A 24,289-nucleotide genomic window follows, 5' to 3' on the forward strand; every position below is an offset into this window, starting at 1 on the left:
GATCACATTACTCAGGCACCGGGAAAGTTGCGGTACAGGTCTTGTCCCTCTACGGGGGGGGGGGGGTACGCCATCCCGGACGGTTATGCCCCCCCCCCCTGCATTTAAGGATCCGCGCGACCTGCACTGAAACCTGCACAGTTCCTGACTTACATGCATAAGGCAGTTGTAATAGCCTTATTCCTCGGAGAAATACCAGAAGAATGGAGATAAAGCCCTAATTTTTCACCGAGGAATGAGGCTATTACTACTGATCTGTGTATGTCAATAATGTTGCCCACAAAGGCACTGAACAACTTACGTAGTTCCTGACTTGCGTCTTATTGGATCCCTCCGACCGAGCGGCCGAGCTGACTCCTGACTGGACGTGCCGATGAGCCCGCCGGCGAATCTGGGTGCCGTCTGCCGCGTCCTCACCCGTCGGCTGCGCTGAAACAGCTGGCCTGGCCATCCCCCCTCTAGACTACGGGCCAAGACACGCAGGTGCGGGGCCACATCTCTCCACCTCAATGTAAGGTGAAAGCCATGCGGATGGCAGTGTTTGCAATACAGTCCCCTCCCCCCCTCCGCCCCCCCCCCCCCCCGATCCACTAAATCAGCCGCCTGTTGGCCGTTCCCTGCACTGGTGACTGCGGCACGACCCGGCCGGTGCCAAGCCCCACCCGCCGAGGTGGTGGCGTCGGACGACCGTCGTCTGTGATTGCTACCCCTCCCCTCTTGCGACCACTCCCTGGCGTGGGCGGCTGGGACAAACGGCTCGGAATGCGGGCAGGTGGCCAAACGAGCGATGGTTCACGCGGGGGGTACGATCAGACAGCGTCCTGTCGCTGAAATCCCGGCCAGATTAGAGGCATCGCCGACCGTCTGGCACGAGCGGCTCCGCAACAGGTCACCGGGTCACTTCCAACAGTTGACCTTCTGGGGAGCAGGTGTTTCCACTGCTGATGTTCGGCGTTCAAAGTCTAGGCTGGTACGTTTTGGCCGGCCGAGGTGGTGATGTCATGTTCGAGGAAGGCTCATGTGCCTTTCATTGCGGCCATTACAGCTGCATTGCTTTTGCCGAATCTGCGTTCCTCGAAGCACTTCGCAGCGATTGCCGGTGATGCAGCGGATCGCCTGGCCAATGTAGTGTTAGCGTAGTTTTCCTTGGAACTCTGTGGCACGCGGACCACTGTTTCCCTGGTCATCTTCCAACGCAAATCCTGAGGTTACGAACACAGGTGTACGTGACGTAATTCCAAACGATCCGTCAAATTCGCTTCGTTTTCTTCCGAGCCGTCTGCGATGGAGGCTGATCGCCTGAGGCACTGGATGTCGGCGAAATGGCAGGGTGATCAACAAGGCGCCGATGGCTGTGGCAATGACGGAGTATCGCGTCCACAAAATGACGGCATCAGAGTGGCCTAAAACACCATTAGTATGTCATCGGCCGGTCGCGCTTTATTCTTGACTAGGAAAGAAGAATTCAGCGGAACGCCATAGCCCCATGCTCGCTCGGCTCCTATTTGCACGGTAGCGTTCATCGCTGGCTGGGCCGCCGCCAGCCCGCAGCCTAGCGAGCTGCGTGGCTCGGTGACGCCCCTGGAGGGCCGGCTCGTCACCCGTACGGCGGTGAGAGCGGTGAGGGATGAGAGGCATGCCTGACGGGAGCCGTGCCGCGCCAGCCAGCCGGCGTACCGCGCAGTTCTCAATGGTGCCTCGGCCCGACTCGACTCCTCCGGCGCTGCACTGTTGTGATGACAGAATCCGGGACATGTCGCGGCTTGCAGTGGTCTGGCTCCTCAGTGTGAGGAGCGTTGTGGCTGCAGAGCACCGACCTGCAGGCGTGAATGGGGAAATTTTCTGAACACGTTTTCAGTCACTGTCTGGGTTGGTTATGCCCACTGGTTTTATTGCTTGCTAAAAAGTCCCCAAAGCCTGAAACGGACGCGACAACAGGTAGCGCGTTGTTGACTTCCACAACTGCAATGCCGCGGTCGCGTGTCGTTTAAGCTGGCATCCCCGCGTGCCAGATTTCACCTTGCCATGACTGACCTCTCCCACAGACCAGCTGCTGTGAATGCAGATCACGGCTGATCACATCTATCACGGGGTTGTCTAGCTAGGGCGGGGTGCTTGTTTCGTTACCTCACTCTGATCAAAACCTGGCCTGACCCAGGTCGCCTTGTGCCACCCCTTCCTCCCCGTCACCCCTGTCCGGGGTGGACCGCCGCGGGCGCTTGACCTCGTGACCTCCCGGCCGGGCGGTCGGCGGCGGCGTTGCATGAGGTCAGGGGCCAGCGGCGGCGGCGGCGGCTATCACAGCTCTGCGGTGGAGAGGCATCCTGTCAGCCGCGCCAGCCGGACCGGCCACGCGGACCGCCGAGCAGACAGACCGACCCCTCCCTCCGGACTGGACCAGGCGCCGCCGAAGGCAGCGTCATGGTCTGGGCTGGGGTCGGCCGTCTGATGGAAATCGCTCGTTGCAACCGGCAGCGGCCGTTTTTAAGAACAACATCAAATACCGTTATCAAGATAGGTGATGTGGATCGGACGGGGCTATCGTTTTTCAGATGTTATCAAAGTGTCATTTGGCTGCTGTCAGAGTGTCATTTTCTTTCAAACTTCTATTTGCGCCCGTCAACTTCGTCGGAGCTGTTGAAAGCATTTGTGCGCATCATGTTTTATATTTGCGGCGTGCGCCTTAAATGCCATGAACCAATTATAATCAGGAATTTGGCTAAGATTTGGTGATATTTTATTCAAATAAGAAGTCCAAAGGCGTATTTTGTCGCTGGGCGGTTGCACAGTAATGTGGTCGCCCGTTCCCACGAATCTTAACAATTGGTTTAGAACTACAAACTTGTCGGCAACATTCTTTCTTGCGGCCAGTCACGTGCGCTTAGTGTTGCTCAATGGCGTGATGGCTTTTTTTGGTAGATCCGCGAATATAAAACGACTGGTGAAAATGCCTGCATTCTCCACGCGTCTCCCCGCCTCCGGGGTCGTCAACAGTCGCTGGTTGCATGTCATGCCTCTGAGTCATCGCGAGTCAACTACGACGGCGGCGGTCATGGATCCCTCGTCGGAACGCCGTTGTCGCCGCCTTGCAAGATCGACAGCCGTGCCCTCTGCATGAGCAACACCCAGGCTACTAGTATTGCACTTGCTGTGCGGCCGCTGACGAACGCAAAGGTGCTTGGGCTTGGCAGGTGGTGCTTGCCAGCCAAAGGTGCTTGCCAGCCATGGGTTTTGAGCTGGCGCTGCTGGGAGCCGCCGGGGCGTCGAATTGCCGCGGGCGCAGGGGTGTCAGGGCGTCCCCGGATGGCAACACGTGTCGGCCGGACCAGCAGACACCCATCCCCGCCCCCACCCCGTCCTGTTGGGGTGACAGGGAGCTAAGCGGCGCGGGCTCGCTTTGAGATGGACTTGAGGGAAGGGGGCTGATCGTGGGTCACCCCATGGCGACCGCAACGCGGGTGGCCATCCTCCACATGCCTGGCTGTCGGCTTCCATGTCGGAGCCAGCTTTGGGCCGTGCATCTGCCGTCACTCGGGCGATATTGATATGCCTGTGACGTCAGAGACGTGACGTCACGTGCCAGCTTGTGGCGGTCAGCAACGAAGCCATCCGCTCCCGTGCGGGCGCAGCCACATGCCCATATTGTATACAGCTGATGGTTAGATATGCTTCAGCAGGTCATGTCGGCAGGCCTGAAGCGTGCGATGGTCGATGGCTCACCTCCGGTGCATACGATAGCACAGGGATGTGGTTTTGCAAAATACATAGGTGGGCCGAGCGGGTAAAATGGGGCCGAGCCGAGCCGAGGTGGGCCGAGCAGGCCTGCCCCAAATTACGCAAAAGGCTTTTTCCCCGGCTTTGGCCCACTCTCCCCTCAAGTTTGGGAAATCCCATCCTCCATCCCATCAATTACAACTGAATAGGAAAATAATTCCCTACGATGTCACCATTGCGTGTCCGGAGCTCACCCCAACATCGCTCTGAGCTCTGAGTGCGCCCTAACACTGCTCTGAACTCTGAGTGCGCCCTCGCACTGCTCTGAGCTCTGAGTGCGCCCCCACACTGCTCTGAGCTCTGAGTGCGCCCTTGCACCGCTCTGAGCTCTGAGTGCGCCCCCACACTGCTCTGAGCTCTGAGTGCGCCCTCGCACTGCTCTGAGCTCTGAGTGCGCCCCCACACTGCTCTGAGCTCTGAGTGCGCCCTAGCACTGCTCTGAGCCTGGGACACAGGGTAGCACCGTGTGTGAGGCTGACCCAGCGCTGTGCTGCCGAGCCGCTCTCAGCTTGCTCAGCAGGCAGCGCTCCTGAGGTGGGGAGGGGGGGGGGGTCGACAGCGGGCCACCCTCCCCGCCGGTCGGCGGCGTACACCGCGCTGAGCCGTGAGTCATTCGGCCGAAATCAGCCGACGGAAGCAAGGAACGACGCCGTCCGGGAGTTCTGTCGAGTCACTGCCGGCTCCTGCAGTCATCTCCGGGGCCGCTGTCCGTAGGGGCTGCCCTTGCGGTCACCGGGGTGACCGTCGGCTTCAGCGGTCATCTCCGGGGCCACTATCCGTGGGGGCTGCCCTTGCCGTCGCCGGGGTGACCGTCGGCTTCAGCGGTCATCTCTGGGGTCACTGTTCTTCTGAGGTGTGCTGCTGAGGTCACTGGGGTGACCGCTGGCTCCAGCTCCATTTTGAGAGCACTGCCGTCAGCATGTGCTCCTGTGATCTTCAGGGTCACTACCGAGTCCCTCGACCATCGCCTAGCTCACTGTCCGTCGAAGTGCACCTCTGTGATCTTCAGAGTCACTGTCAGTTTTGAGGCCGCCCGAAGGTCACTGTCCATCGGGGATAGTGACCTTGGGGCGACAGTGACCTGTGGTCTCCAGGCTGGTTACCAGCTCCTGCGGCCATCTCTGACGCCACTGTCCGTCGTCCGGGGGTGCCCCTGTGGTCTCCAGGCTGGTTACCAGCTCCTGCGGCCATCTCTGACGCCACTGTCCGTCGTCCGGGGGTGCCCCTGCGACCCTCATGGTGGCCTCGTCGGCGGCGTGTGGCGAGTGGTCGCTCCTAGTTCTGGCGATTGGGGCATGCGCGTGCAGCCTTGCGCGGACCTCGCAACGCTGGCGTGACGCCGCCTGTCATTGCCATCAGTACCACTACCACAGGCTAGGATGAACCACTGATAACTAGTGGAAAGCAACGTTGTTTACGCGTGGGATTAAAGCCAGCTAGCGCTATTTTTAACAATTCTCTGTTGCGCGCACGCTGGGCCGGCCATACTTTAACGGCATCTTATAAATCACTGATTACGTTGATTTGTTGCAAAATAACATTGCAGGATAGCTATTTCACGAGATGATATGTAACCTTGGAAGTAGACGGCACATCGTGCAGGGTCAAGTGCGAGTTAGAGAGCTACTATTTGCGTGCTGTAACCTGTGCTGATTCCACAATACGAAAGTAAGTGAAGGACAGGCTGTGCTGATGGCACTGCTACAATACGCATCAATCGATTACCATTCTTCGATCGATCAACCAACGGGCTCAGCTGGTTGGATTGGTTGTTGGATCGTCGATCAGCTCTTTTCGTTGGTTATCATGGCCACCATGCATCATTGCGGCTGTAACCCGGAGCGGACAAATATCAACCCAACGGCTTGGCATGGATCGCCCCTCGACACTGTCACGAAAAATGGGCGTTTCGATAGCTGATAAAGATTAGGTTGTGCCATCCAGCCCTGCAGTCTTGTTTGGGTCTTGCTAGCGTGGTTTTTTATATCCTTGAGACGTGTTTGCATATTATCATGCATCTGTTGGTGTTTTTAAAGGTTTTGCACATTTATTATTATTGCTAAGTAAATCAATGGACGAATACATATACCAAAAAAAACATCCGTTACCAACGCAAAATATTGAACTAACAGTCAAGGAGAAAAATGGGGTAAAAGATGTTTCGTCACGCTAATTCGACGTTGTCAGCTTCGCGTCACTGAGCCTTGGCCAAATCTGGCAACACGCCTCCCTGCGTCGTCTGCCCGACCGTAGCCGACTTCCCCCCCCCCCCCGCGTCACCTTGGTGGAGTGAGGGTCTGTCTCGCACCCCGGTAACCTTGGCATAGGCAGCTGGCGGCTGCGCCCTTGCCAGCTCTCCGAGACCGAAATACTCGGCTGGCGCGCCGCGGCCGGGGGCGCGGTCTCGACCGGCGTGCCCTCGAGCTACTGCGCTGCCGCCGTCGGGCGCCCACGTGGAGACCGCGGCGGGACGCGCCGGAGCGCAGCCGACGAGTTGGCCATCGGCCGTCGGCGGTGACGCAGCGAGGCGGCGCGGCGTGTCTGGGACCGCGCCGGCAGCCGACCAGCGGCAGGCACGGCGCGCGTCAGTGGTGCCGCGAAGCCCGCGCCGCTCGGCCGACCGACGGGTGACTGCTAGGAGTGAGGGTTGCCGACAGTCTGCGGCGACGCGCGTCGGAGCAGCGGCCTGGTGTGCCCCCCGGCGTGACGAGGCGGCGCGCCGAGCGCCCTGCCAGCGGCGGGTGACGGTCTGGTATTTCCGACGCGGTGCAGCAGACGACCACGTGCGGCGCCTGGCCACACAGGCCTGCGTGGCGGCGGCGCCAGCGGACGGAGGCACGCAGTGCACGGCGTCACCTGCCTCAGCAGCATACGGCGCCCCTCAGTCGCCGGTCGTCTGCGGTCGGCGAACGTTAGGTGTTCGGGAGCCTCATGATCGGCGGCAGCGTTGCGTGACTTGCTGTGAGCTACGGTGACCCTTCGTGACCTGCTGCAAAGTTCCGTGATCTTCCGTGACTTGAGTGACCTCAGGCGCCGGCCGTTCTGTCGGCGGGCGCCGCCACCCATGGAGCATCTCTCGGTGCCGCCCGCCAAGATGTGCCGCTCGTGGAGCAGCCAGGCGGCGGTGGCGGCGGCGGTGCCGGTGCGGCCCCGCGCAGCTCGCTCCTGGGGCGACAGGCCGCGCCGGGCGCCGCTCACCAGCACGCCGACGTTGACCCCGGCCCAGCTGGCGGTCAGCACCGCCGAGCAGTTGCGCGAGTTCGAGCGCGTCGTCGCCTCGCTGGAGAGCGACGGCGGCGGCCGGACGCCGACCAACGGCGAGAGCGGCAGCGAGTGTGTGCGCGTCGGCGTGCTGTCGAGCGACAGCCGGATGCTGGACGTGCTGGTGGAGTCGCCGCCCGCGCCGGCGGCCGCGGCGGCGGCGGCGGCGGCGGCGGTCGAGGCGGGCTGTCGGCCGGATGCGGCGGCGGGTGGTCCGCTGGCCGCGTCCGGCCCGGAGCGGACGGGCGAGCCGGCCGCGCTCGACCGCGGTCAGCTGATGGAGCGGCTGCGGCGACACTCGCTGCAGCCCCGCGAGCTGGCCGCCAGCCTGCCGCCCCACCTGGCAGGGTCAGTCGAGGGCCGCGGCCGCGGCGGCGCCCGGCACACGCGGCCGAACGTCCACCGGTGATGTAGCCTTGGTGCTGCCCGTGATCGCTGCTTGTCTGTCCGAATTGGGAGTGCGTGAAGCGATGTTGTTGAAGCTTTTCTAGTCACTCGCTTGAGCCGCCAGGCCGTGCTCAGTGACGTCCGCAGTGGCTCGCTGGGAGCGTGGGTTTGGGAACTGCGGTGTGGTGCCCTGGGCAGGGTCACCCAGCTTTCGTGGGGATCAACATCAATGTGATTGGGAGCATCGCAATAGTTCACTTCAAGAATGGGCTCATGGGTTTCGGGCTGGGGCCATGGGCTACCACCGCGACTTACCGCGTCCTTGGGCGAGGGGTTTCAAGGTGATGGAAAATTCAAGCGCAACGAAAGCGGTGATAAAACTCTCCCTTGCGTCTGCGTATCCACCTCGCCCTTGTTTTCAGCCCCGCATCTGTTGCCTACATCGCTGCACTGAGAGACAGCGACGTGACAGAATGTTAGCATAGCTTCCCCTCTTTTCTCTTCTTCCTCCATTGCGGCCCAATCCGCATTAATGATATATTTGTCGCCTTTGTATTGCTGTATGGATGTCTTAAAATGGCTGTTATGCATACACACACACACACACACACACACACACACACACACACACACACACACACACACACACACACACACACACACACACACACACACACACACACACACACACACACACACACACACACACACACACACACACACACACACACACACACACACATATATATATATATATATATATATATATATATATATATATATATATATATATATATATATATGTGTGTGTGTGTGTATATATATATATATATATATATATATATATATATATATACGTGCGTGCGTGCGCGTGCGTGAGATGATTTCGCTTGAGACTTCCAGCGAAATGCTGCGTGTAACCACACAGCCATCGTGAGTTTTACGTACAGTACGGTGCGCTTCTCTAAATATTCGAAGGTCCAAGCGAATCATACAGCTGCTGCAAGGCGTTTGTTTATGATGACGCCCATGCTCTTAGTCATCTCAACGCTCGTCACCTATGAGGAAATGCGGTGATAAATACGGTGATATCACCACCTGATGTCCACCAGTACACATTAATTGGACGTGACCCCGGACTTGACCCGATGTAGTCAGATGGCCGGATCAACACCATAATAGACTGACCTAGCATGACCTTGTCAATCTATTTAGGGCGGATCTGTCACATTTGGGCGAGACCTATTAACCATTAGGCATGTCATGCTGCGTACCACTTTTTTGTCCCCCCTTCCCTTCCCCCTTCCTTTTGTCCCCCGTCCCCCTTTGCAACGTTCTGTGAGACTTTTGGTTATTGTTCCTTTGCCTTTCATGCTCATCTTTGACTTTACACTTTACACTTTGACTCTGAGTTTACAAGAGGTCAGTGAGTTTTGGCTTTTGTAGCAAGCTTTCACACTTGAGAAAATATTTTAAGTAATGGGCATGCGGTTTTTGCGGTAATCACTGCCTTGTCAAAGTGGCTGTGGTATGTACGCGATGCAAACGACGGCGTCGCGTTAGAACATTTGCATTTGCTGCTACCGGAGAACTCTTGCGTCTCTAACCAGCGAAAGATGCAGTCGTTACTCCACCCGGAGACATAGCCTCACGTCGTACCAGAACGTATCAGACAACCGGCCTACAGCAACATCAGACGCTTTCACATTCAATATTGATATTTCGCGAATAGGCAAAACATGATTAGGAACGTCCCTTTAACAGCAACGTTTCCTCGCGACTGTGTTTGTCCGCCAACTGATGACTCTGGTAGCTTGACAGCGTCTGCCGTTCTAACGCGGAGGTGACAGCCTCGGGAGCTGTTGGTCCTGTCCAACAATTAATGATCCCAGCTATTGATGGCGGTTACCTGAGATTTATGAGAAGCTGGAATTTGTGGAAACAGACTTGTTTAAAGTGCACGCCTCGTATATTTAGCGCTCGGGGCTGTTTTAACATACCCTCAGCTGCTGTAAATTCTCCAGAGGGGCGAAAGGCTTTTGTGCGCCGTCAAGAGAGCTTTGATGCTCGGTCGAATTGTTATGCGATCTTTTTCTCACGTCATCCGGGATGCTGCTGTAAGCTGTCGGTGAATCAAATCGTCTCATCTCATCGACGCTCTGCCCCTTGAAATCATCGCTCACTCACCCCTCAAGGCATCAGTCAGGCGGTCAATGCACACATCTTTAACCTATCATACTCCGTTGGGGAATGGGCGGTGTACTGAACAAACTTATCGTTGCTGAAGGGGACGTTTTCCACGCATTGCCATGGTCTTTGGTGAACATGGTGGATGTATCGAGGATGAAGTTGTCGTTCATATTCACATACAGATTCAGATCGCATTTCATCATAGATCCTTAGCTGCATGACTTTCATTGTTGCAAGTCGCAATATTACAATATGACACGTTAGATCGCTTAGAGCAGTTCAGCGCACACTTCACGTCCAGCAAAGTACCACCCACCCCACACACACACCCACGCACTCACGCACGCACGCACGCGCGCACACACGCACGCACGCACTGCCAAGCAGGAGGTGCACTCGCACACTGCACACGCAGCAAGTGTCGGTTCAGATGAAATTGGAAATTCCGCAAGTTTCATTGAATGTTAGCTAATCGTACTACGCCTCGCCGTAGCAAAGACGACGGCAATTTCCTCGCGTATCCTTGGCAAAGCGTGTCGGATGGCGCCCAGTGTCTCTTACTGGTGCCGTGCTGCACTGTCGATGGTGTAGGTGATCTGGCCAAGTCATTCCGTTGCCATGGATACGTGGATCACGTATATCCTATGACACTTGACAACACTGTGTGCGTCAAGCCAGTAACCTGCTTGACAACATCACTGACATGATCGTGCTTTTGTCTGCCACTGCTCACTCGCGCACCGAAATTTAACAGTTTCTTGCACTCTGTGAAGTTGCGTACGTGGTACGTGTCATGCAGTGCAAACAGTGTCGGACGATAGAAGCAACCAAAACCTGAACAATGTTTGCAAGAATAGCTTTCAATGCGGCATGTTTAACTTGTGTTAGACCCATGAGGATGCTTATGCAAATTGACGGGATCTACACGCGATTTTAAACGGAAATGGGTGTCCACATTACCTTCCACAATTTGCACAGATTTGTGTCAGGTATCACAGTACCCAAGGATTTCAGCGAGATGCCTATCAAGACTCCATGCATGGCCGGCGGGCTTAGAACGAGAGGTTGGGTTTTGGTCGCGTTCAGCTTCATTTCATTCGTACAAAACCCGCTGTGACGACATTCAAGGTCCTGCTCGGTGTTCGATAATCAGTGGCATGCTATGCTTCTTACCGCTCTCGACCAATGCAGGGGTATTATGTATACATATATATATATATATATATATATATATATATATATATATATACATATATGTATATATATATATATATATATATATATATATATATATATAGCCATGAATATAATCCTCATGCTAATAATAGAATGCGCAGCCAGCCGTCACCACACAGCTAGCAAAACACCGTTCCGAACGCGCAGTGTTTGTGAACGCGCACATGTTTGAGCGCTGATGCTATTGGTAGCCAGCGAATGGGCGTCGGTGCGTTATAAGTTTTTGTTTATTTTTTACCTACATGTCCTTATCTCCTGTACCTTTGGCGGCACGGAACTGTAATAGCCACGTGGATGGCCCCATGAAAGTAATTCAACATAATACAATTTACCAAAATACAATGCAGTACAAGGCAATACAGTTGTGCGTCACTCGCCAACTGTACAACACGGTCATGTTTGGGTGCATACAGGCTCAGTTTGTTCGAGAACACGGTGCTGAGTTATCAAACCTGTGACAACTGAGTACAATTACAGCTGAGTGATCCAGTAAAACTCAGTGATTCAGCCTGGAACGCAGCGATTGCGCCTGCTTTCGTCCCAGATCGTGTTGGCATGCCTTCACTGCAGAATATCTGCAGTCGCTGGATGTGGCCTCTGAGAAAGTCGGCGAACCGGTCCGTCTCCACGCCGTGCAGCGCCAGCTTGTCTATCAGCTTCTGGTGCAGCACTGCATCGAAGCATTTGGACAAACCATGTAGCTCTACCACGAATACTTTTCCTTTGCCCATGGCACGCAGCACGTGGCCGGTGATTATACTGAATGTCGTTTACATGCTGTATCCTATCAGTAGTTTTCCTGGCCCCTCCATGTAGGCGTATAGCTTCCAAATACTGAACCAGCTGAAGCTCAGCAACACGCTCCATGACCTTCTTGACCCCTGGTAGAATGGACATAGGACGCGTGCTGGCTCGGCTGGACGGCCCTTCTCGTTTTGCAATGGGGGTGACGAGGGCATTTTGCTATGGTACTGGTACGCAGCTGATTGTACGCTGGCATTGATGCTGTTCAGAAGAGCTTCCCCTACCCCCGACAAAACCCTGGAGCTTGGTTACGCTGACTCCACCTGCGCCAGCAGTGTTTGATGATTTTATCGATGTCAGGATGGTCCACAGCGTGCCGGTATCTACCGGCTCCGGTCGGACGCTGCTGGCTGTCGCACTGGGCAGCTTTACTGGTGGTTGTGTCGCCAGTCTTGCTACGCTGTCGGCCCGCGGCAGCAAGGGGCCGATGCTGACAGCAGCCATTCAGCGTGTCTGGTGCGGCACTGGACGCCGACACACCTGTCTCGGTCCTGATGACGGTCCGAATCACGCTCCAGACGCTGTTGGTCGTCGCTTTGCGGAGCTCTCGCTGCATGTGAGACTCCTGGTGTCCTGGCACAGCTGCGCGGCTGTCGGCTCAGTTTCCTGTAGTGGTCCCGCTGGCCGCCAAGCTGCGGCGTCTGCCGCCGGCCTCTGAGCAGCTGTCGCGTGTCAGCAGAGATAGGCGACGCTTCGGGTGACGGCGGCGGCGGCGGCGGTATCGAGTTGTGGGAAGAAAATCTTTACTTGTTCTTCCCTTTTCTCGGCGGGCTGCTGTCGCAGGAGAATGGGACTCAGACCGGAGCTGAGCAGCTGCTGATCGAAGCCGTCCGGATCTGTTCTCCGCACGCGTCGGCGCTGGGCGACGGCCCGGTCCGGCCGATCCTACCGTTGCTGCGGAGCACGGCACGGGTGCAGACGGGCGAACTGCCGTTGCGACTGTTGCCACGATGTCCAGCAGCGTATTGACTGGTCGGAAGGTTGGTCGCTGGGTGCTGCGAGTGAATGATGCAAGGACGCGGCTGTTAGAAGACGGCTAACCGTTGACCGGGCGACCCATCCTCAGCTTCAGCAGGCAGTAGCTGAGGCGGCCTGCGATTGTCACGTAAGCCCTTGGATGGTTCATCAATACGTGCTGGGGCTGACATCCGAGGCCCTCAAGAACGACGGTCACCTGGGTCGACGCATTTGTGGGCACGACTTAGACGTCCGAAGCAAGCCGCGGGACTTCCCCACGTCCGCTCAGACCGGAGAGGGTGAAGCCTCGACCCGATGCGCGTCTCGGATTAGCGGGGCCACACCGCCATGACCCGTGGATTTTGACTAGCTTGGCACCAGCTGGCCGACCGATCGCACTTGCACGCCCCGCTGCCGACAGCGAGCAGGCGGTCAGGGACATTCTGAGTCTGTCGTGTCTCACACGCTGCCAAAATGTTACACCCGTGCACATCGTTTAAACCACAATCACGTTGGTCGCGTACCCTGGGCCCCGGCGATTGGACTTCCAGTTGTACTATGATCACACTGCCGTGGGCGTCCTCAGTGTGGCGTTGCTAGGACATCCCTCCTCTCGTGCGGAGCGGTGGGCTTCTCCTCTTCCCTCCCCTTCAGCTCCGTCCCTGGGCCGGTGCAGGGACAGGGGTCTCTCACTCCGCTCGCGGTCGAGCCGGGCCGCCGCCGAGGGCGTCCTCGCTGTGGCGTTGCTAGGACATCCCTCCTCTCGTGCGGGAGCGGTGGGTCCCTCATCTTCCCTCCCCTTCAGATCCGTCCCTGGGCCGGTGCACGGGCAGGGGTCTCTCACTCTGTTCGCGGTCGAGCCGGGCCGCTGTCGAGGGCGTCCGGCATTATTGGTCAGCTGATCGAATTATCGTCCTCATCTCGTGCGTTAAGGTGTAGGCTGCGCTTCGGGCAGCCCATTTTTGCCCGTCGTTAGGTGGTAATAAATCCTGAAAAGGATTGGATGGTATGAAAAGGACTTGATGGTGCAAAGGGACTTTGATTGGCTTTCAGCCCTGTACCCGTCACATCACTTATTTTCATCTTTGAAATTGTTGGGATTTGCTGGGATTCGAGCTCAGGTCTCCAGGATACGATTTTAACGCTCTACAAACCAAGCTAACCGCCCGCGGATAGCCTTTCCCGGCTAGTTTAGTTGGTGGAGCGCAGAACTCTTAATCGGAAAACAATGGCTCTAATCCCAACAATTTCAAGGCAAGAATTCAGTCTGTGGCCTGTACATGGTTGAAAGACAAATGCCACCCAGTTCTTTCAGCTTTCGATAACACATGACGACGGCCAAAGGATTAATTGGCCAGCACATTTTGTACGGACTAACGAACGAGAACAGCTACCCGAACAGTTCTTCCGTCCCTGGTACTAAGATATTGTCTCAATCCTTTCGTAAAACCACAGTCAGTGCGTTATTTCCGAATTCACTAAAGGCGGATGATGCACGGTGCCCTGGGTTTGACAAGCTATTATTACTGTGCAGAATACACGAAAAGCCAGCAGACGTAACGTTTTTTTTTTTCATTCGGAAAGGATATCACCCCGTTGGCCTCACGTGGAGCAGCGAAAAAATGCACCCGAATGTGCAGCGGGCCTCTAGGCCACTGTGGGCTTATTACACTGAGAACGACCACGGCGTTGAGAACGAATGACATTCACATAAATCTTGGCATTAATCTTAGGTCTCCCTAGCTGAGTAGTGCTGTGTGCTTATGGGCTACTTAGCTCAGCAGCGCTTAGTGCAAAGTGCGAACGCCAAAATTTGCATACTACTTGAAATGATTATCGTACTTAAGTAAAAGACAGCAGTAGGGCTTACGACGCCCTACTTCGTTAGGAGCACATTATTCAAAGCATTCTGAGTCTACGTGAGTTGGGATTCGGTTTGCGCCGGAAACGCCGGCGCCAGCTTCCAAACCTCACCGCCAGCATTGGGACGAATGTGCGGCAGCATTTCGCTGGGTCCTTAGAAGATGCAGGGTAGACTGCAAGACTTAAGTTAAAGTTGTAAGGGTACAATACAGCTGAAAAACTGTCACGGTCGAGAGCAAGGTCCCGTCTGCTAGGGCCGCCGCCGTTCCGCCCAAGGCCCGTATCATTGCATAATATTACGTTTGTGACCAACGGAGCGTAGGATTCGATCTTAGATTAAAGTTCGGAACGCATGTGGTAGTATATCAAATATGTTATGGCTTTATCAGTATTGTATGAGCATTACTCGTAGCTTCGCCTCCACCGCCTCATACCAACTGATGCCATTCAGGGCTAAACCTCCTCAAAACTGTCAAACCGATCGCACTCAGGCCACCTTCACACGCCACGCGTCATAACGATATGAAATTAAAATATTGTCACGTTGATTATCGGTTTCAAAGTGGCAACGCGAAAACCTTACGGCTGCGCTCCCGTCCAACACAAAATGCGCTGCGCTTACCGTGGTTTACTTGGTACAGTAGAGTTAGCATTGCGGTAGTGCAACTGCTGCAGCATTGTAAGTGTGCAACTTTACGGGTCGAGGCAGGCCGGGCCGGCTCAAGTCGCTCTGGTTCGTTTGGTCCAATTCCACATGAACGGAACGGGAACGGGAACGGGAACAGGAACAGGGGACGGGAACGGGAACGGGAACGGGGACGGGGACGGGGACGGGGACGGGGACGGGGACGGGGACGGGGACGGGGACGGGGACGGGGACGGGGACGGGGACGGGGACGGGGACGAGGACGGGGACGGGGACAAGGATGAGAACGAGGACGAGGAAGAGGACGAGAACGAGTTCGGGGACGGAGATGGGATTGAGATGGGGACGGGGACGGGGACGGGGACGGGGACGGGAACGGGGACGGGGACGGGGACGGGGACGGGGACGGGGACGGGGACGGGGACGGGGACGGGGACGGGGACGGGGACGGGGACGGGAACAGGGAGCGGACGGATTACCGAGCGCAGCACGACGCGTTCCGCCCCCCCCCCCCCCCCCCACCCGGTCTCTTCCCGTTCTGTTACGTGTCGTTCCTTCTCGTCTCGTCTCGTCTCGTCTCGTCTCGTCTCGTCTCGTCTCGTCTCGTCCCGTCCCGTCCCGTCTCGTCTCGACTGGGATTAGACAGGATCGTGTACTGATGGAACCGTACCAACCTGGACAGGTTCTATCCAACCTCGTCTCACATTACCATATATGCACACTGGTGTTTGTCTGCATTACTGTAGCACGTATAACATTGCAGCGATAACTTCGCTTTGAAAGCGATGAAGGGGATTTTGGAGCTGGCAACTTGAGCGTTCTCCTTTATAAGTGTAGTATGGATAATTCGCTTCTATCATACTCTAAATTGGAATTACAGTTTTCGGAAAGTGGAATACAGATTTTTTTAGCACTGGTCGAGAAGTAGACGTTCATATATCATTTGTGAAACTGCTGAAATTTTGTTTTGCTACGTCCCCATATGTCATAAATTCGATTTTCAGACCGAACCGCATGTTTCTATGAGCCTGAATGAAGCACAGTGCAATGAGCTCAGACATTGACAAGGCTGTGCCATGACTTCAGTCTCGTCCTCAGTTCCTCGTATTACTGTTTTTGATGTAATTGTGAAGCATTCATTCACATTTCATTTAAAAGCTAACCACAACAGAGGCCATCGCAATGTTTTCAAAAAGCGTTAAAACGGTTAGGAGTTATCTTTTCGCGTCTCGGGCCGTAACGCAGTGTTTCGTCATGGCCATGAGGGTGTGCTCATGCGCGGTGTAACGTCACAAAGAGGCAGTCCTCGGCTGCCGTCAGCCTGTGGGAAGGCGAACTGACTCGTCCCGACGCCACACCGGTCTCGCCAGGCTGTCAGGCTTGTGGCCGGTCCAGCCGCAGCAAGTGGGCTTTGGGCTGGTCCAGCCGCAGCGAGTGGACCTTAGGGGCTATGTCCAGCCGCAGCGAGTGGGCTTTGGGGCTAGGTCCAGCCGCAGCGAGTGGGCTTTGGGGCTAGGTCCAGCCGCAGCGAGTGGGCTTGGGGCTGGGTCCAGCCGCAGCGAGCGGACCTTAGGGGCCGGGTCCAGCTGCAGCAAGTCGGCTTTGGGGCGGGGTCCAGCCGCGGCGAGTGGGCTTTGGGGCCGGGTCCAGCCGCAGCGAGTGGGCTTTGTGGCCGGTTCAGTTGCAGCTTCCACTGAGGGCAAGCTAAAACGTAATGTCATAGCCGATGCAGAAATTATCCATTTGCTCTTCAATTCGACCAGGCTTTGTCGGAAAGTAGTGTTAAGCCATGGATAATGTTTTCGATTAAATGAGATGTAGGCAAAACTTCTGTGAGCACCCTTCCTCCGAAAGATAAACCAAACAAAGCAGAGCAAGTGGCGTGATGCAGATGTTGGTAAACGTGGGAGTACGTTAAATTGCGGAAATTAGTCATCTTTGTGGCGGGGTGATTGTAAGCGCCCGTTTTTTTCTATTTCACTTAAGTCCTTCAAAATTATTGGGTAGAAGCTAAGAAACTTTTGGCAACAAGCATGTTTGAAGCGAACTAATATTATCGACAGATTTCACCAGCCATTTGTGCTCGATAGTTAAACAACAGTATGACTCAGATGAAAGCCTACAATGATAGCTAGATTCACACGGCCATTGCAGAGTAAACTTGTCATAGCTTTCCATTGTGGCTTATTTCTTTGACGAGCGCCGGATCGTTATACATGTCTCTTTTTGATGCCTACCACTTCAGGCTCTTTCTCGTATTCCGGGTCTCATTCAGTCCACGCTGTCTGAGTATTTGTCGGCAGGCATCCGAGCATCATCGTTAGTTAAGCAACGTACCATTCTTCAGACCAACACAACGTTCTCGGCTGTGCTTTGACGGACGTCGAGTATGGCGTTGAAATGTCATCCACCTCCAACGGTTTGCAAGTGACAGAGGAGAGGGGAGGTCTCAATATCTGATTGTGGGACATAAAAAGGTGCAAAGAAGGTGTTATGGTGTATGGGGGTTTATCCCAGGCACGTGTCTAAACAAAGCAGAATAACGTGAGTATCTGGATATTTTGCACATTGCATACACGTGGGAATGTGTGCCATTAGTGCAAGTAATAAATACTTCTCGGCTTTTAAGTCTTCCACTGACAGCTATATTAAGAAATAGCGTGCATGTAACACACTTTTTTCATCTGGCCGTCATCAGGTGGTATGAAGTCCTGGGAGGGATTGCATGGTATTCAGCTTTTAGTCGTGCGCCGCCTCACATCCTGCGTTGTGTGGTGCGTCGCTCACACCACCGCAAATCCTCCTCACAAATCGTGTTTTTCCTTTAAATTGCTGGGATGATTCGAACCGGGATCTTTTGATTACAGGTCCAGCGTGTTACCACTGAAATAACCGGGAAGGGCTATCTCATTCCAAACGAGCATGATAATCCGAACCATTAGTCCACCCGTAACACTAATCTCTCATCTCAATCATTTCATAAAGCGGGATCCGCTATCACCCCTTAGGGGATATGGGATGAAAAGAAAACGAAAAAATGAAGAAAAACAGGAAGCAATGTTGACGGTTCACCTAGCTAAATGTTAAAAAAGACACGTTTTGTTTATTTCTCATAGTAAATAGTCGCTCGTCCGTTACTGTATCCTGTTCCAAAAAGGTCTTTCATCGCTAATTATGAGTGCCTAGGGGTCCTGACTTTGGTAATGTGACTTCACAAATACGGAGGAATACGTGCCCGAAACCTTGGCTCGCGAAAAATCTTACGACGCTTACCTCGACCCCCTCCGCAGTGGTATAGCCAAGGGACGGCTTTTGGGAGCTTGGCGTCCACCTGGAGGTGGCGATTCAGCCACCGGCTGAATCGTGCTGCAGCTAACAGCGAAAGGAAAGCACCTCTTTTTAAGAACCAGTGGAACGGTATTTTGGGGATCTGGAACAACCCGTCCTGTCACCTCCGTGACCCGTCGTTTTGGGCCACTCGAAAGGTCCAGGATACTTCTTAATCGAGACACCGTTTTTTTCCGATCTCACTGACAATGATGACATCTTCCATCGTAGCGCTCAGAACAGCATCAAACTAAAAATTCGCACATGGCTAAAGACATGTGTGGGGCTGTGCTGGTAGCGGCCAGAATGCTGTCACACAGCCCAAAATGAATAAACATAAAATCTCGACCACAGTGATGAATCGAAGGCAACTCGCGGAATGTTTTTCCTCGGAGCTTCCGAATATGTGCCTGCTGGCCAAGATTACGTCCGGACTTTTAACTAGATGTAATTAACAGCTAGGCAGATTATGATGAGTGTCCATCACAATTACTCGTTCTTCCTTGACTCCCCATGCAAAACTTCCTCCTTTCTCGACCGTTGGATGTTTGGTTGCCCACGCCATCTATGAATAAAACAAAAAAATGCTGTCGTGATGGCTGACGTCGAGAAGCGACCGGCGATGTTACAGCGTGAGCCTCAGTAACTATACGTACTTGTCACTGACGACAGATGGCAGTTTGTACACCTAGCTGGGGACGTTTCTTTTCGCACCCATGGCGGTGGGCAAGAAAGTGCCCTGGTACTCCCCAGGGTCGTGTTCTGGTATGCGCTGGTATTCCCCAGGGTCCATTCAGGGGTTTCACCAGGATCCGCAACTTGGGTCGTGACATAAAACGTGAAAAGAGAGTGCCGACTGGCGTTCCGGGGCAGAACTATAATTGGTGGAGAGACCGGGACGTTTAAAACAACAAGTTTGTATGCAACTGCCGCCAGGGGCTACTCAGGGTTTTTGGCCAACCACCGGAACGCCCTTGGACTGATTCCAGCTTTTCTTTGGTGCGAGTTGGTTTTGTATTCACGCTGCTAAGAAAACAGCTGTCTACATCGCGATGAATATTATCACGACAAATTTGTATGCTCGTTTTACCGTGTCTTTCCCCATAAATCAAGCTATAATTTACATAACCTGGCGGGTACAATTTGCATGAGCGCGGTGGAACGTTAGTAAGCCATGCATTCATTAGGCGTAAGACACGTACCTCAGTGCCTTTGCCTCGATGGAACGTACTAAGGGCTTGGCTTGCTGGCAAGGTGATGGCACGCAATGCCATTCTCTGCAGGTGATCAGTCTTGTGGTATAAAAAACGTTGGCATAGTCCATATTATATCGCAATGCCTTGCGCATCTCAGGAATTCAAGGAATGCTGTTCATATGGGGTAACAAGGTGCGGACGACTCAGTTCCGCTTTAAGGTAATCTATCTGCAAAACCTGCCCCTTTTCAATATCGTTTAAGTTAACCCCAGCGTCGCAGAATCCCGCAAATATGGTATATAAAATGACATGCCCCATGGATCTGAAGAGTAAAAGCAGGAATCGTGCGGGATTTTCATGAGAATCCTTGACACACCTTAATGCCTCCTACGTTGATCCGGCAGCTGCAGGTACTTTGCACTCTAGCATGTTGATTATTGCGAGGGAAGACAACGCAGGGGTATTGCCGAAATGTAAGGCGTTAAATGAAGTGAAAGGAACGACTTAAGCCATTTGGGGCACCGTGAGCAATTGAGGCAACACTCGAACTGCAACATGCAAGGAGAAACCGCAATACCGTTGTATAACGGAACTTCATGGGTAATGTATCAGCGGTCATCGCATAGGCAATGCGTTACGGCCGCTGGGCGACACCGAGCATTCCCCCGTACGGCGGCGCCGTTATCCGCGTCCGTCGCGATACATCGCCGTCACCTAAAATGGCAGCCGCTCGGTGTGGCGAGCCCCGTGGCGCGCGGCGTCCGGCGCCCGGCGACGGGCGATGAGTGATGAGCCGGGGACGGCAGCGCCCCCGCGCCGTAATGGCAGCGCTGGTCGTGCCGAGTCATTCCGATATGATCGCCGTTTACGTAATACAAGTCTACTACAGATGGATGCGATCGGGCCGGTCTCGGGATGCGCCGAGCCCTGATCGGCGCGCCGGTGGGAGGTCAGAGGCGGGGGCAGGGTAAGAGGTGGGCGGCAGCATGGGTAGGACAGGGAAGTGCACATTTATAGTAAGCGGAAATGAAAGAAAGGAAGTGATGTGTGAAATGTTCGCGTGGATAATCGTGACATCGTGGAGAATATGGAGACGAGCTAGTGATCGAATTGATAAGTCGATGAGCGGGTGGTCCGGTAATAGTTGACGTCCTCGGTCCCACACAAATGCGGCTGACGGGACCAGGCCTGCCAAAGCATGATTTGCGAGGTTTGCACGGGGGAGCACGTGGGCACCTTCTTCCCCTGTTTCAAATTTACGTAAATCGTCACTATATGCGGATATTGCTGATGTCGCAATGTTTCTTTACTTTTTGAGGTTCTAGCATGAGCTGTAGGGGAGGCTGATATACGAATAAATGTGTCTACCCACCTGCATGCGGGGCAGTCATAAGATTTCGATTTCTTTAGATGAGCCCGGGTCCTCGCGTACGTTTTGTTGCCCTACTCCAATAAGAGTCCAAATTACCTAAACAAGATAATGTTAAAAACGTTACAAATCGTAAACAAATCCATAGCTCTGAGGTCACGTCTTAGATTCTTAGCCCTCTTCTCTCGTATTGGATTTATGAAACACCGCCCATAGACACAGTGCTTGCAGCACAGCAGTGAGGCGCAGGGAGCCAACTCACCAGCGGTGGACAAAGACAACATCAGCTTGCTTTGAAAAGCTTTTTTTGGGATGCGTAGTTCTTATGGTTTTTGTAACAAAGCGCCATGAACTAAACCAAAAAGAAGTTTTTGGTGACCCGATTGACGGTCCCTCTGTGTGGCTCAGGCGTCAACAGGACGCAAAACGCTGCTGATGTGACCGGCCCAACACGCACTTACTTGTAATGCTCCATATGTACACCTGATGTGAAATATTGTGCTTCGGGCTGATATCTGAGTGCTGGACTTGATTTCATGTTGAGTCGAATAAATATTAGGAAACAAAGTGAGGAGGATGAGAAAATGAAAAAGGGACAAGGAGCGAAGGAAAGTGAGAAAAAGAAAAGGGGAAGCATGAAAAACAGACTTCGCCAAAGCAGGGATGTGAGAGAGTAGAGGGAGCAGGGGAGCGCAGGGGGAGAGAAGAGGAGCAAATTTAAAGTATCACGAACAAAATCGCAGATTTGGCGGAGAGAAATTCGCAGAAAAGCTCCCTGAGGCTCCTGCCAGGGTAACACGCAGACGACGCCCCTTAGCCTCAGCAGCTGAGTGCGTCGTTAAGTCCATATGACAGGCATAGTTTAAGAAGATGGCTTAGGTGGGATATAATTACCACAGATGGAAAAATATTTGGCCTATCGTCGGTCTAATCTATTGTTAAGGACACGAAGTTTGGGCCAGCTAACTCTCCACCCATCGACAGGTGTTGATGAATCTTGAGAATGACTCGATGGTGTTTGGCTTTCAGCCATGTGCACACCTACGCGTCACAATCCAATTGATATCCCAGTAATTGCTGGGATTTGAACCGGGGCCATTATTATTACGAGCCCAGTGCTCTGCGTCTGAGCTGACCGGCAAGGGAAAGCTTCATCCGAACTTAGAAAGAATGTCCTTTCCGGTCAGCACAATGGTAGAACACTTTATTCGTAATAATAGTGTCCTCCGGTTTGAATTCTAGCAATGCCAAAGAGGCAGGGTGGGCTGTGACGCGTACATGGCTGAAAGCCAGACATCATCCGGTCCTTCTGAAGACCTTATGGTACCTGGCGACGGCCGGAGAATAAACTGCCCGCAATGTTGTGCACATGTATGCACACATGATGATGTGTCCTCTAGGCGAGGACAGGAGTCCGAAGAATCATTCCACGTGCACTTATTGCTTTGGCAGATGCGTCTCTAGGAGAAGTAGCTGCACTATGACACTGTGACACTGCACTATTGTGTATCACTGGCACGACGATTAGGTAATCGGGACCAAACTGATTGAGATGACACCGCTTTCAGCATCGAAAGTCCGGCATTTCTGACCGCCGCAGTGGCTTCGGTGCTCGAGTTTGGCCCGTCGCTTCGGTTGATAGCACGGACGTGTTGTCCGAGCGAGCGAGCTGACGACTTCTTGGCTTGGTCGGCTTTGTCACGGCTCTGCTGCCGTGCTCGAGGCAGCATGCCACAATTGACCACGGCCAGACCACCTGCGCGTCAGTCTCCCCGCCCACCTTACGCCGTGCGATTCGGCTGAATCACTCGCCGAGCTCGCCAAGCAGGATAAACTCCCATAACAGCGTCTCTCTGATTCTCGATGTGATTTTAAGCCCTTGCTGATGTATGCCTTGTGTGTTCTGCAGGTGTGTCCTCATGACCTCGAGACTCCGTGACCGAATCAATGTGCTCGAAGTGTGACGTTCGCTTTTCGCCTTGTGTCCTTGGTTGTCGTGCTCGTGTGAATATCGCCATCTCATGCTTGCTTACGGAAGGCTTGAGCTGCCTCGTCAGAGTTGAGAAATGTGAGACCTGCCTAATGAGCCGTGATGCGTCGTTAACGTGTTTGCACCTCAGTTAACACGTGGCCACGTAGCCCTGACATTGAGAGGGACTCGCTTGGTAAATCCCCGTCCGTAACTTCAGACCTTGAAGAGTGCCACGTTTTGTTCACGGCTGTTTGAGCGGTGCAAACGCAGTGGCGGCATTTTGCATTGTGAATCAGCTCGGGTTTCTTCCAGTTGTCCCTGCTCCTCCCCCTCCTCTCCCTCCCTCCCTCCGTCCCTCTCTCTCTCTCTCTCTCTCTCTCTCTCTCTCTCTCTCTCTCTCTCTCTCTCTCTCTCTCTCTCTCTCTCTCTCTCTCTCTCTCTCTCTCTCTCTCTCTCTCTCTCTCTCTCTCTCTCTCTCTCTCTCTTTCTCTCCCCGAATATTAAATTTCGCCTCCATTTCAACCAACCACGACACTTTTTGCTCAGCACCACTGATACATTCCATACCTGAGCCCACTCAGCTTAACTGTTATCTACGTATGTCCTCACCAGCTGCCACAGTCCCTTTTCACCTCTGAAATTGATCCCGTCTCTGAACACTCCGTACTCCGTCACCCCCAGCTTAGCTCCGTGTCGGTTTGCCCCCTCCCTTGCCACCCTGTGGCCTGTCTGTGATTGCGCCGCCGCACCTCCAGCCACAGAAGTTGACCGCTGCCCTTTGCCGGCAGCCCGATGGTCAACATCAAGTCAGCGCGCACCACCTCCCGAACGCAGCTGAAGCAGCAGCTGATGCGTCAGCAGGCCGAGGAGCAGGAGGCACGCGAGCGCTCGCTCCGCCTGCTGGCACTCCAGCAGCAGCAGCAGCAGCAGCAGCAGTCGTCTCCGGTGCCCACGCCGCAGGCAGTGCCCAGGCTGGAGAGGGTGGACGTGCCCAACAAGGTGCTGCAGGTAGGCGGAGCGATGGCCGCCGGCACAACAGTAGCGACGCCGGCCGACTGTCAGACGAGTGGCGGCGCAGTGTCCAGGCTAGTGTCGGCCTCCTGGCGCCGTGTCTCGGCTAGTGTCGGCCTCCGGGCGCCGTGTCTCGGCTAGTATCGGCCTCCGGGGGCCGTGTCTCGGCTAGTGTCGGCTTCCAAGCGCAGTGTCTTGGCTAGCGTCGGCCTCCGGGCGCAGTGTCTTGGCTAGCGTCGGCCTCCGGGCGCAGTGTCTTGGCTAGTGCCGGCCTCCGGGCTAGACGGATCAGCGAG

The 24,289-nt window shown here is 54.5% G+C and overlaps 1 protein-coding gene across 1 annotated transcript in view; it reads left to right on the plus strand.

Moving 5' to 3' along the window:
• LOC119107756 (transcription factor EB) overlaps positions 1–24,289 on the plus strand; it is a 63,989-nt gene that overhangs the window by 2,024 nt on the left and 37,676 nt on the right. Inside the window, exon 2 of the mRNA XM_037231307.1 lies at positions 23,771–23,990. Coding sequence (XP_037087202.1) covers positions 23,771–23,990 — 220 coding nt within the window. The remainder of the gene's footprint in view (positions 1–23,770; positions 23,991–24,289) is intronic.

Source organism: Pollicipes pollicipes, unplaced genomic scaffold, assembly GCF_011947565.3.
Source record: "Pollicipes pollicipes isolate AB1234 unplaced genomic scaffold, Ppol_2.1 Scaffold_6686;HRSCAF=7923_pilon_pilon_pilon, whole genome shotgun sequence".
Lineage (NCBI taxonomy): Eukaryota > Metazoa > Arthropoda > Thecostraca > Pollicipedomorpha > Pollicipedidae > Pollicipes > Pollicipes pollicipes.